This window comes from Gopherus evgoodei, chromosome 2 (assembly GCF_007399415.2).
Source record: "Gopherus evgoodei ecotype Sinaloan lineage chromosome 2, rGopEvg1_v1.p, whole genome shotgun sequence".
NCBI classification, from domain to species: Eukaryota; Metazoa; Chordata; order Testudines; family Testudinidae; genus Gopherus; species Gopherus evgoodei.
Genome location: NC_044323.1, coordinates 171,239,309 through 171,251,947, shown reverse-complemented (window position 1 = coordinate 171,251,947; position 12,639 = coordinate 171,239,309). Strand labels below are relative to the sequence as shown.

At 42.8% G+C, this 12,639-nt stretch overlaps 1 protein-coding gene across 1 annotated transcript in view; it reads right to left on the bottom strand.

Annotated features, from left to right (window-relative positions):
* The window catches only part of PHLPP1 (PH domain and leucine rich repeat protein phosphatase 1), a 236,280-nt gene that overhangs the window by 56,740 nt on the left and 166,901 nt on the right, over positions 1-12,639 (bottom strand). Inside the window, exons 5-6 of the mRNA XM_030552262.1 lie at positions 4,789-4,935; positions 3,996-4,226 (exon numbers count right to left, since the gene is read on the bottom strand). Of these exons, the coding sequence (XP_030408122.1) occupies positions 3,996-4,226; positions 4,789-4,935 (378 nt within the window). The remainder of the gene's footprint in view (positions 1-3,995; positions 4,227-4,788; positions 4,936-12,639) is intronic.

The window sequence follows — 12,639 nt, the reverse complement described above, 5'->3', positions numbered from 1 at the left end:
AATGCTTGTCTCTGGCTTCATTGCAGCATTATACATATCATGTAGCAGATACAGTTCATGAACAAATTCAACACAAAACACTCAAGATGTAGGAGTACTACATTCATTATTAAAAAATTGATATTCATCTCTCGGGGTACAAGGAAGCAGCTGACAGAGATGGGTCCTGACCAGCAGACTTCCAAGGTTCAGGATATTCTGACACACTATTTTGGTTCAGGCCTATCTGTACTATAAGGCCACCAAGTAATAATATTCATGTTCAAAAGTGGAGTGTGTTACAGCTATCGTAGATTTCATGATTTTCCTTTCTTACTTTGAGCAGTATATAAACCTGGTTGACTAATAGACAGCAAAAGCTCAATGACATTACATGAATAGGACTGGATCACTGGATGCACAGTGAACACTTACATTTCTCCTAAAGATCAAGAGCTTCCTCCTCCCTCTTCCCATTGCCAAATGACCAATGAGTTAAAAAAAAATAAAATCAGTCATAACAAGAGTTTGTGTATCCAACATTATTCACTGTTACCATAGGATATACAGTCATTGCTATTTAAATCGAATGAAAAAACTAAAAGGGTCGAGTACAAACCAATCTTCAAATTTTTTCCTCCTTACAAAAAAAAATAGCCCTATTATCGGAGGTGTTTAGCACCTCTGAAAATGATACCATATGTTCCATAGAATCATAAAAATGCAGGACTAGAAGGGACCTTGATTGGCTGTTTAGTCCAGTCCCATGCACTAAGGAAGGATTAAGTATCTCTAAACTTCCCCAACAGGTGTTTGTCTAACCTGTTCTTAAAAACCTCCAATGACAAATTCCACAACCTCCCTAAGTAATTTGCTCCAGAGCTTACAGTTAGAAAGTTATCCTTACAGTTAGGAAGTTTTTCCTAATGTCTAACTGAAATCTCCATTGCTGCAGTTTAAGTCCATTACTTCTTGTCCTGCCCTCAGTGCCTAAGGAGAACAAATTATCATCCTCTTTATAACAGTCTTTTACATACTTGAAGACTTATGTCACCCCTCTACTCTAGACTAAACACACCCAGCATTTTCAGTCCTTCCTTGCAGGTCATGTTTTCTAGACCTTTAATCATTTTTGTTGCTCTCTTCCTTTTTCTACAATTTTGTCTGTCCTGAAGCATGGTGCCTAGAATGGATGCAGCACTCCAGTTGAGGCCTCCTTAGTGCTGAGTAGAGTGTGTTTCTAGGACTTGCACCTTTTTCACAATGACCAGTCTGACTTCTCCTAAATGAGCTGCACTTAGTAAAGGGTTCTGATTAAAACTCAAGTTCTAATAATGGATATGAAAAATCAATTTCATAAAGAGAGAAGCCCACATACTATTTTAGAAACTAATTAAAAAAAACAGATTAAGGATCCGTTTGCAGTATCTGAATACTTCCCTCATGGATCCATCATTGCACTGGTGGTTCTTCTTCATTACAAAGAAACAGGGCTATGTGACAATGTGGTGTACAGTACATTTCAGTTATATTAATCTAGTTACCAAAAGCACTCCGAAATCCAGTTTTGTTTGGAACCTTGCACTCCTTTACTCAGTAGCATTGCAACAGTGCTGTGAAGGCTGTCCCTCCCCCAGAACCCGATTGGTTAGGATTGGACAGAGACTGAAGAAACTGGCCTCTCCACTCACACAGAGCCCTGGTTGACTAGAAAACTGGCAGGACATTCCATCCTTACTTAGGTGCTAGCTCTCTTCCAAGTGGTGGAGAGGGAACATGCTACCACTAAAAGAACACGGCAGACCAAAAATCCAAACTTGGGGCTCAGGGATTGGCCTAATGAGCAATCTAAGCATTCGGTAAGAATTGGCTACTATACAAAGGGAAGGAGATGACTTAATCCATGACCGAGGCTGAGACTCCGAGGGGCCCTTAGACTGTTTGTGATGAAGGGAGACTCTCTTTTAGGCATTTCAGATTTATGTCATACTCCTAATGACTGTCTATTTAATTACACTGGGATTTTGCTCATGCTAATAAGGACACTGGGAGAGAGCTGTGCACTGGAGTGATTCCTGGGTGAATTCATGCTTCCCAACGGTTATAAGAATTTGAAACAACCTAGCAGGGAGGGGAGCCCCACCACAGTTTATGAAGATGACTTGGTCAACACATAGCTGAGATCATCAATAAAATATTACACATGGTGAATCTGGCTAGGTACTGTCCAGATAACTAATCTGTGCAGAATCATATTTTTGTTCCTTGGTCTCTCCCCTTTACTGCCCACTTGTTTGTCTAGTCCATCAGTTATTTCATGTCTTAAGTTGTAAGCTCTTTCAGACAGAGGACTATCATTTATTGTATGTTTATACACTACTTGCACAATGAAACCCTGACCTGGCTGAGCCTGTCATGATATTGCAAGATTGTTGTTTTTTTTAAATTTACAATTTCTTTAAAAAACATTAAATCCTTCATTTCCCTAACCCCTACCTTTCCCCAAAAGAATGCTAGTCATCACAAGCAGTGTGAGTTTCTATAGTATGATCTGAAACGTGGGAAGATGAACTAAATATATATATACCTAGACTTTAGTAAGGCATTTGATATGGTCTCGCATGATATTCTTATAGATAAACTAGGAAAGCAAAGGAAGGAATTGGGTTTGTTTAGTTTGGAAAAGAGAAGACTGAGAGGGGACATGATAGCAGTTTTCAGGTATCTAAAAGGGTGTCATCAGGAGGAGGGAGAAAACGTTTTCACCTTCACCTCCAATGATAGAACAAGAAGCAATGGGCTTAAACTGCAGCAAGGGAGATTTAGGTTGGACATTAGGAAAAAGTTCCTACCTGTCAGGGTAGTTAAACACTGGAATAGATTGCCTAGGGAAGTTGTGGAATCTCCATCTCTGGAAATATTTAAGAGTAGGTTAGATAAATGTCTATTAGGGATGGTCTAGACAGTATTTGGTCCTGCCATGAGGGCAGGGGACTGGACTCGATGATCTCTCGAGGTCCCTTCCAGTCCTAGAGTCTATAAAGTACAATTTAGATGGGGCTACTATAAGGTGGGTGCATAACTGGCTGGATAACCGTACTCAGAGAGTAGTTATTAATGGCTCCCAATCCTGCCGGAAAGGTATAACAAGTGGGATTCCGCAGGGGTCTGTTTTGGGACCGACTCTGTTCAATATCTTCATCAACGATTTAGATGTTGGCATAGAAAGTATGCTTATTAAGTTTGCGGACGATACCAAACTGGGAGGGATTGCAACTGCTTTGGAGGACAGGGTCAAAATTCAAAATGATCTGAACAAATTGGAGAAATGGTCTGAGGTGAACAGGATGAAGTTCAATAAAGATAAATGCAAAGTGCTCCACTTAGGAAGGAATAATCAGTTTCACATACTGGGCACCACATTTCAAGAAAGATGTGGAGAAAATGGAGAGGGTCCAGAGAAGAGCAACAAGAATGATTAAAGGTCTTGAGAACATGACCTATGAAGGAAGGCTGAAGGAATTGGGTTTGTTTAGTTTGGAAAAGACAAGACTGAGAGGGGACATGATAGCAGTTTTCAGGTATCTAAAAGGGTGTCATCAGGAGGAGGGAGAAAACTTTTTCACCTTCACCTCCAATGATAGAACAAGAAGCAATGGGCTTAAACTGCAGCAAGGGAGATTTAGGTTGGACATTAGGAAAAAGTTCCTATCTGTCAGGGTAGTTAAACACTGGAATAGATGGCCTAGGGAAGTTGTGGAATCTCCATCTCTGGAAATATTTAAGAGTAGGTTAGATAAATGTCTATTAGGGATGGTCTAGACAGTATTTGGTCCTGCCATGAGGGCAGGGGACTGGACTCTATGACCTCTCGAGGTCCCTTCCAGTCCTAGAGTCTATGAGTCTACGAGTCTATAATATAAACAGCATTACACCCAGGGCCTACTATCACTATGTAAGAAAGTAACTTCTACACCAACAATTCAGGTTTGCTTATTTTCCTCTCAAGTGTTTACCTTAGATCCACATGTTTGATATGAGGCATTCTTCTTAATGTCTGTAGGTTGAGGACCTCCATACAGTTTCCAGACATACAAAGTTTATCCATGGAAGTCAGCTTCTCTAGTACCTCTGGAATGTCAGTGAATTCATTGAAGGAAAGACTCAGATAGCTGAGCTGATGTATACTCTCCAATTCAGCAGGAAGGGACTGGAGAAAGTTACCATCCAGCAAAAACGTCTGCAAACTAGGGGAAAAACGAAATGATTGTTTAAACTACATTTCCTGGTTCTGAACACATATTCAACACAAATCGTGGCAATTAAAGTTGCAGAAAATGGACTAATGAGGAAAAAGTTTAAAGATAACCATAACACAGGTCTGCAAAAAATACAACAAAAATCTTACAAGCCCTGCTAATTCTGCACTGTGGACCATAGATGTGTCACATCTTGGTTTTCAGAATTCTCACTTATCTTGCATGTACTACAGCCTTCTTTATATCTTACACAATTAACTTTGTTTCTACAAGAAATGGATTTTAAATTTGTCTTCCCAATATTAATAAGGTTATTTTTAAAATTATATTGAGAATAGAAAAGCTACAAACATAGATGACCTTCCCCCCCCCACCTACTGTTTCTGATTGCTCAACATGAGCATAAAAGCGAGCCCTCTGTGACAAAACAATCCAGTAAGTGAGAGTGTATACATACATATAGTAAGACATGCATAGGGGGTCACAATCTTCTATTGTGTGTACCAATAGGATCCCACTGAGCATGTACACTAAGTTTAAAAATACGCACTTGTGCATATCGCCTACAGCTGCTGGAACACTTCTGAGGGCATTACAGGACACATTGAGTTCAGTCAGGGTTGGAATACTGCAAACTGCCAACGGGAAGTCTCCTAAATGATTATTGGAAAGGTTAAGGCTCTTCAACTTTGTGAACCTATAATAAGAAACACAGGAAAACACACTTTAAGGAAATGGAATACGAAATGCACCAAGTTACTACAGTTGCCTTGTAGTAACTGAAATATAATGTACGTTTGTGTGACGGGCTGGATCACAGAAACCCCCTTGGGCCTGCCAACTGATGTGCTGGGACTACCTCTAAGTCAGTTTTCGCTGGAAGCCTGGGACTTCAGAACCCTACCTGGTTTGAGCCAGACATGTTAGCCTGCTACAAACACAGACCCAGGTCTGAACCATTTTCATCAACAGCTGCAGGCTTAACTGAAAACACCTTAAAAAGCGTTCCTGTCTCTAACACTCAGATACCGAGCTCCCAATGGGGTCCAAAACCCAAAAAAATCCATTTTACGCTGTATAAAGCGTATACAGGATAAACTCAAAATGTTCGCCCTCTATAATACTGATAGAGAGAGATATGTACAGCTGTTTGCCCCTCCAGGCATTAATACATACTCTGGGTTAAGTAAAAAGTGATTTTATTAAATATGAAAAGAAGGATTTCATAGAACCATAGAATATCGAAGTTGGAAGGAACCTCAGGAGGTCATCTAATCCAAACCCCTGCTCAAAGCAGGACCAATCCCCAACTAAATCATCCCAGCCAGGGCTTTGTCAAATCTGACCTTAAAAACCTCTAAGGAAGGAGATTCCATCACCTTCCTAGGTAACCCATTCCAGTGCTTCACCACTATCCTAGTGAAAAAGTTTTTCCTAATATCCAACCTAAACCTCCCTCACTGCAACTTGAGAGCATTGTTCCTTGTTCTGTCATCTGCTACCACTGAGAACAGTCTAGATCCATCCTCTTTCGAACCCCCTTTCAGCAGCTATCAAATACCCCCTCATTCATCTCTTCTGCAGACTAAACAATCCCAGTTCCTTCAGCCTCTCCGCATAAGTCATGTGCTCCAGCCCCCTAACCATCATTGTTGCCCTCCTCTGGAATCTTTACAAGAAGGATGTGGAAAAATTGGAGTGTGGGGCCCAAAACTGGACAGTACTCCAGATGAGGCCTCACCAATGTCAGATAGAGGGGAATGATCATGTCCCTCAATCTGCTGGCAAAGCTCCTACTTATACAGCCCAAAATTCCGTTAGCCGCCTTGGCAACAAGGGCACACTGTTGACTCGTATCCAGCTTCTTGTCCACTGTAACCCTTATGTCCTTTTCTGCAGCACTGCTGCCTAGCCATTCGGTCCCTAGTCTGTAGCAGTGGATGGGATTCTTCCGTCCTAAGTGAAGGACTTTGCACTTGTCCTTGTTGAACCTCATCAGGTTTCTTTTGGTCCAACTCTCTAATTTGTCTTGGTCCCTCTGTATCCTATCCCTACCCTCCAGAGTATCTACCACTCCTTCCAGTTTAGTGTCATCTGCGAACTTGCTGAGGGTGCAGTCCACACCATCCTCCAGATCATTAATGAAGATACTGAACAAACTGGCCCCAGGACCTACCCTTGGGGCACTCCGCTTGATACCGGCTGCCAACCAGACATGGAGCCATTGATCACTACCCTTTGAGCCCGACGATCTAGCCAGCTTTATATCCACCTTGTAGTCCATTCATCCAGCCCATACTTCTTTAACTTGTCGGCAAGAATACTGTGGGAGACTGAATCAAAAGCCTTGCTAAAGTCAAGGAATAACACATCCACTGCTTTCCCCTCATCCACAGACCCAGTTATCTCCTCATAGAAGGCAATTAGGTTAGTCAGGCATGACTTGCCCTTGGTGAATCCATGCTGACTGTTCCTGATCACTTTCCTCTCCTCTAAGTGCTTCAGAATTGATTCCTTGAGGATCTGCTCCATGATTTTTCCAGGTTTTGAGTTGAGGCTCACTGGCCTGTAGTTCCCCAGATTCTTCTCCTTCCCTTTTTTAAAGCTAACAGTGGACAGTTAACAGAGGGAGTTTGCCTGGGATCTGTCCGAGAGGAGATACGCTAAGTACTGCATTAGGGGGTCTGTGTTGGTGAGTATCTGAGCGTCTGTTGAGGGGACAGTTTGTCAGTTTGACTGTGTGCTTGATTGATTGTTTGAAAAGTGTGAATTGGGAGTGCTTTGTTCCAGGTGTGCCTTGAGTGGACCTGACTGTTATAAAAAGGCAGTCAGCAGTGAACCAGCTGAGTGGCGAACAGCAGAGGCTAACAGAAGGAGTTTGCCTGGGGAGAGTGTACTGAGGCTTTCATCTTGCGAGCTTCTCTGAGCAGTTTCTGCAACAGCTGAGGAAGCTTTTAGAAGGAAGGAAATATAGAAGGTTAGTGTTCAGCTATTGTAACCTGCACAAGTTGTTCCATGTTTGTATTTCTTCCACAGGACAGAAGCGACTTTGTCTGTGTAAAGTGCAAGCTGGTCTCCATATTGGAAGAGAAGGTTTGAGGTCTGGAGAAACAAGTATTGACCCTGTGTTGCATAAGAGAAAATGAAGATTTCCTGGACAGACATCAGGATATGCTTCTACGGGCACAACATTCTGAGGAATCAGAGCAGGCTGCGCAGCAGGGACAGAAGGACAGGGAAGAAAACTGGCAGCATGTGACCTCCAGAAGAAGAAAGAGGAGTGTCCATGTACCAGCAATGGAGATACAGGTGAGCAACCATTTTCATGGTCTCTCCACAGGTACTAATGTGGAGAGTGGACTAGATGATACATCTGAGGGAAGGGAACAGGAGGAGACTCTACCGATTGGAAGGCATGAGATGCACTGTCCTAGGGATGGGTGTTCCACAACCACCGCTCCCAACAGAAGGAGGTCAAGGACTCTCTCCTCAGGGGGACTGAGTCATCTATCTGCTGCCCCGACCGGGAAAACCGAGAGGCCTGCTGCTTGCTAGGAGCTAGGATTCACGATGTGACAGAGAGACTGCCAAGACTCATCAACCCCTTGGATTGTTACCCTTTCTTGCTTCTCCAGGTGGGCACCAATGATACTGCCAAAAATGACCTTGAGTGGATCACTACAGACTACGTGGCTCTGGGAAGAAGGATAAAGGAGTTTGAAGTGCAAGTGGTGTTCTCGTCTATCCTCCCTGTGCAAGGAAAAGGCCCGGGTAGAGACCATCGAATCCTGGAAGTCAACAAATGGCTACGCAGGTGGTGTCAGCGAGAAGGCTTTGGATTCTTTGACCATGGGATGGGTGTTCCAAGAAGGAGGACTGCTAGGCAGAGACGGGCTCCACCTAACGAAGAGAGGAAAGATCATCTTTGTAAGCAGGCTGGCTAACCTAGTGAGGAGGGCTTTAAACTAGGTTCACCGGGGGAAGGAGACCAAAGCCCTGAGGTAAGTGGGGAAATAGGATACCGGGAGGAAGCACGAGCAGGACAGTTCAAGAGGGCAGGACTCCTGTCTCATTCTGAGAAAACGGGAAGATCAGTGTTATTTTAAGTGCCTATACACAAATGCAAGAAGCCTAGGAAACAAACAGGGAGAACTGGAAGTCCTGGCACAGTCAAGGAACTATGATGTGATTGGAATAAGACTTGGTAGGATAACTCACATGACTGGAGTACTGCCGTGGATGGATATAAACTGCTCAGGAAGGATAGGCAGGGCAGAAAAGGTGAGGGAGTTGCATTGTATGTAAGAGAGCAGTATGACTGCTTCAGAGCTCCGGTATGATACTGCAGAAAAACCTGAGAATCTCTGGATTAAGTTTAGAAGTGTAAGCAACAAGGGTGATGGTTGTGATGGGAGTCTGCTATAGACCACCAGACCAGGGGAATGAGGTGGACGAGGCTTTCTTCTGGCAACTAACAGAAGTTACTAGATTGCAGGCCCTAGTTCTCATCGGGGACTTTAATCACCCTGATATCTGCTGTGAGAGCAATACAGTGGTGCACAGACAATCCAGGAAGTTTTTGAAAAGTGTAGGGGACAATTTCCTGGTGCGAGTGCTGGAGGAACCAACTGGGGCAGAGCTTTTCTTGACCTGCTGCTCACAAACTGGGAAGAATTAGTAGGGGAAGCAAATGTGGATGGGAACCTGGGAGGCAGTGACCATGAAATGGTTGAATTCAGGATCCTGACAAAAGGAAGAAAGGAGAGTAGCAGAATACAGACCCTGGACTTCAGAAAAGCAGACTTTGACTCCCTCAGGGAGCTGACTGGGCAGGGTCCCCTGGGAGAATAACATGAGGGGGAAAAGGAGTCCAGGAGAGCTGGATGTATTTTAAAGAATCCTTATTGAGGTTGCAGGAACAAACCATCCCAACATGTAGAAAGAATAGTAAATATGGCAGGCGACCAGTTTGGCTTAACAGTGAAATCCTTGCTGATTTTAAACACAAAAAAGAAGCTTACAAGAAGTGGAAGATTAGACAAATGACCAGGGAGAAGTATAAAAATATTGCTCAGGCATGCAGGAGTGAAATCAAGAAGGCCAAATCACACTTGGAGTTGCAGTTAGCAAGAGATGTTAAGAGTAACAAGAAGAGATTCTTCAGGCATGTTACCAACAAGAAGGAAGTCAAGGAACGTGTGGGCCCATTACTGAATAAAGGAGGCAACCTAGTGACAGAGGATGTGGAAAAAGCTAATGTACTCAATGCTTTTTTGCCTATCTTCACAAACAAGGTCAGCTCCCAGACTGCTGCTCTGGACAGCACAGCATGGGGAGGAGATGACCAGCCCTCTATGGAGAAAGAAGTGGTTCAGGACTATTTAGAAAAGCTGGATGAGCACAAATCCATGGGGCTGGATGTGCTGCATCCGAGGGTGCTAAAGGAGTTAGCGGATGTGATTGCAGAGCCATTGGCCATTATTTTTGAAAACTCATGGTGATTGGGGGAGGTCCTAGATGACTGGGAAAAGGCTAATGTAGTGCCCATCTTAAGTGGTTCCAAGTAATAACAGACAGAACAAAGTGAATTACCAAGCAAAATAAAACAAAACATGCAAGTCTAAACCTAGTACAGTACGAAAAACTGGATACAGATAAGAATCTCACCCTCAGATGGTTCAATAAGCTTCTATCACAGACTGGACGCCTTCCTAGTCTGGGCACAATTCTTTCCCCCTGGTACAGCCCTTCTTCCAGCTCAGATGGTAGCTAGGGGATTTCTCATGATTGCAGCCCTCTTTCTTCTGTTCCACCCCTTTATATATATTTTTTGCACAAGGCAGGAATCCTCTGTCCCTCTCTGGGTTCCCATCCCTCCTTCTAAATGGAAAAGCACCAGGTTGAAGATGGATTCCAGTGCAGGTGACATGATCACGTCACTGTAAAACTCCAAGCCCTCATTCCTCCCAGCCTGATTCACAGGAAGGCCTGTAAGCAAACAGAGCCATCCACAGTCAATTGTCCTGGTTGATGGGAGCCATCAAGATTCCAAACCACCATTAATAGCCCACACTGTGCATAAATACAATAGGACCTCAGAGTTATATTTCATATTTCTAGTTTCAGATACAAGAGTTACATATTTATACAAATAGGATGACCACAACTCAGTAAATTATAAACTTCGTAACGGATACCTTACAAGAGATTTTCTGCATGAAGCATATTCCAGTTATGCTAGAGAGTGAATATAATGTATGTTCATAAAATCATACAGAGTGCAACCTCACAGTTTGATTATTTGAATGCTGCTGGTGTGCATTTCAAGTCTGTACTTTCTGAGTGTCATACACAGATTTGTAAGCTCAGTTAAAGACACTTCAGTGGGCCATTGAAGGTTTGTTGGTTCCCTTGATGTCAACGCACCATTTGGTATAGGCATAAGAGGGAAACCAGAGTGAAACACTAAATACATTTTCTACAAGTACACCAGAATGCAGTAGATTCACCCCAACTGTCAGAATTGTATGGTAGATTTTACTTTTAACAAGGTCTTCTGCGGCATTTGATCTTGCACTGAAGTACTACTGTATTCTAACATGCTTCATGCTAGAGAACCGCCCATATAGTTAGCAGCATCAATTATCAGGTGCATGATTCCCTCTGTGTAAGCCCTTTGAACTGAAAAACCTGTGCTGCATGGCTCAGTTTTGTTCATCTGTGCAGACTTCATCTCTCAACTGGAAAATTCTTAAGATTTTTATGTTAATTTGAACTGAATAGGAACATCCATTACAGTAAACTGAAATTTAGTAACACTTTTGGTAATGGAAGAAGCACTTCCTTAAAATCTCAATTCTGCATATCTACAAGAGTGTCTGCAATTATACTGATTTCATAATTTTATCCTCCTGACGCGTGTCATGGGATTCCTAAAATCTTAGGTTTCTCATATCTCCTGAAAGTAACACTTGCATATGCAGCCTATATTCATCTTGTTTAAAAAGTTAAAAATGCAAAAAAAAATTTGGTTAAAAAAAAGGTAGAGGACAATCCAATCACACAGCCTGCATGTGCAGCAACATTGTTATGGCTGCCTAACAACCACTGGGAGGAGTGCCTAAAGGCAACTAACTGGATGAATGAAAAGATCTGCGTCAGAGACAACGGATGAGAGGAAGCTCTTTTCTGGCATGGCTAACTAATGCATTTTATTCAGACTTCATTTTCCCGTCACTAAATCTCAGCTCCTTTGTGTTCTTATATAAAGTCAGTGAAAATGATACCACACATACTGACACTAACGGTATAGACAAAAAAGAGCTCTAAAAGCATGCCTTTAAAAGTCTCAAAAAGTCCTGTGGCACCTTATAGACTAACAGAAGTTTTGGAGCATGAGTTTTTGTGGGTGAATACCCACTTTGTCGGATGCATGTAGTGGAAATTTCCAGGGGTAGGTATATATATGTGCAGGCAAGAACCAGGCTGGAGATAACGAGGTTAGTTCAATCAGGGAGGATGAGGCCCTCTTCTAGCAGCTGAGGTGTGAAAACTAAGGCAAGCCATTCACAGTCTTTGTTTAATCAAATGGCTTGCCAGTTTCTCCTCCCTTGGTTTTCACACCTCAGCTGCTAGAAGAGGGCCTCATCCTCCCTGATTGAACTAACCTCATTATCTCTTGCCTGCTTCTTGCTTGCATATATATACCTGCCCCTGGAAATTTCCACTACATGCATCCGATGAAGTGGGTATTCACCCACGAAAGCTCATGCTCCAAAACTTCTGTTAGTCTATAAGGTGCCACAGGACTCTCTGCTGCTTTTACAGATCCAGACTAACATGGCTACCCCTCTGACACTTCAAAAGTCTGCAGCCCAGGGGCCTCCCCAGATTAATATCCTAAAATGATTTGTTCTCCAATTATAAAGTTAGTACAAGCAAAGCAATCAAAAGAGTGTTAAAAAATAAAAACTACAAAAAAATTTAAAAAAAAGACAGGGAGCAATCCAATTAGCCAGCTTGCAATGATGTTATTGTTGACTAACACAGAATATGCGGCCAATGATGAAAACTTCTCCCCTACCAAGATATAAATAATGCCTTCAGACTGTAGTTAGATTGTAGATATATCCAAGGCGGGGTCCTATGTCACTGGAAGCTGAGACAGTGAAGATCTGTAATATTTACAGAGACTTCAATGACGATGGCAATACTGGGTCAGACCAATGGTACCTCTGGCACTATATCCTATCTTCCGAAAGTGGACAGTTCCAGATGCTTCAAAGGGAATGAACAGAACAGGGCAATTATCAAGTGATCCATCCCCATCATCCAGTCCCAGCTTCAGGCAGGGAGAGACTTAGGGATACCCAGAGCATGAGGTTGTGTTCCTGATCATCTG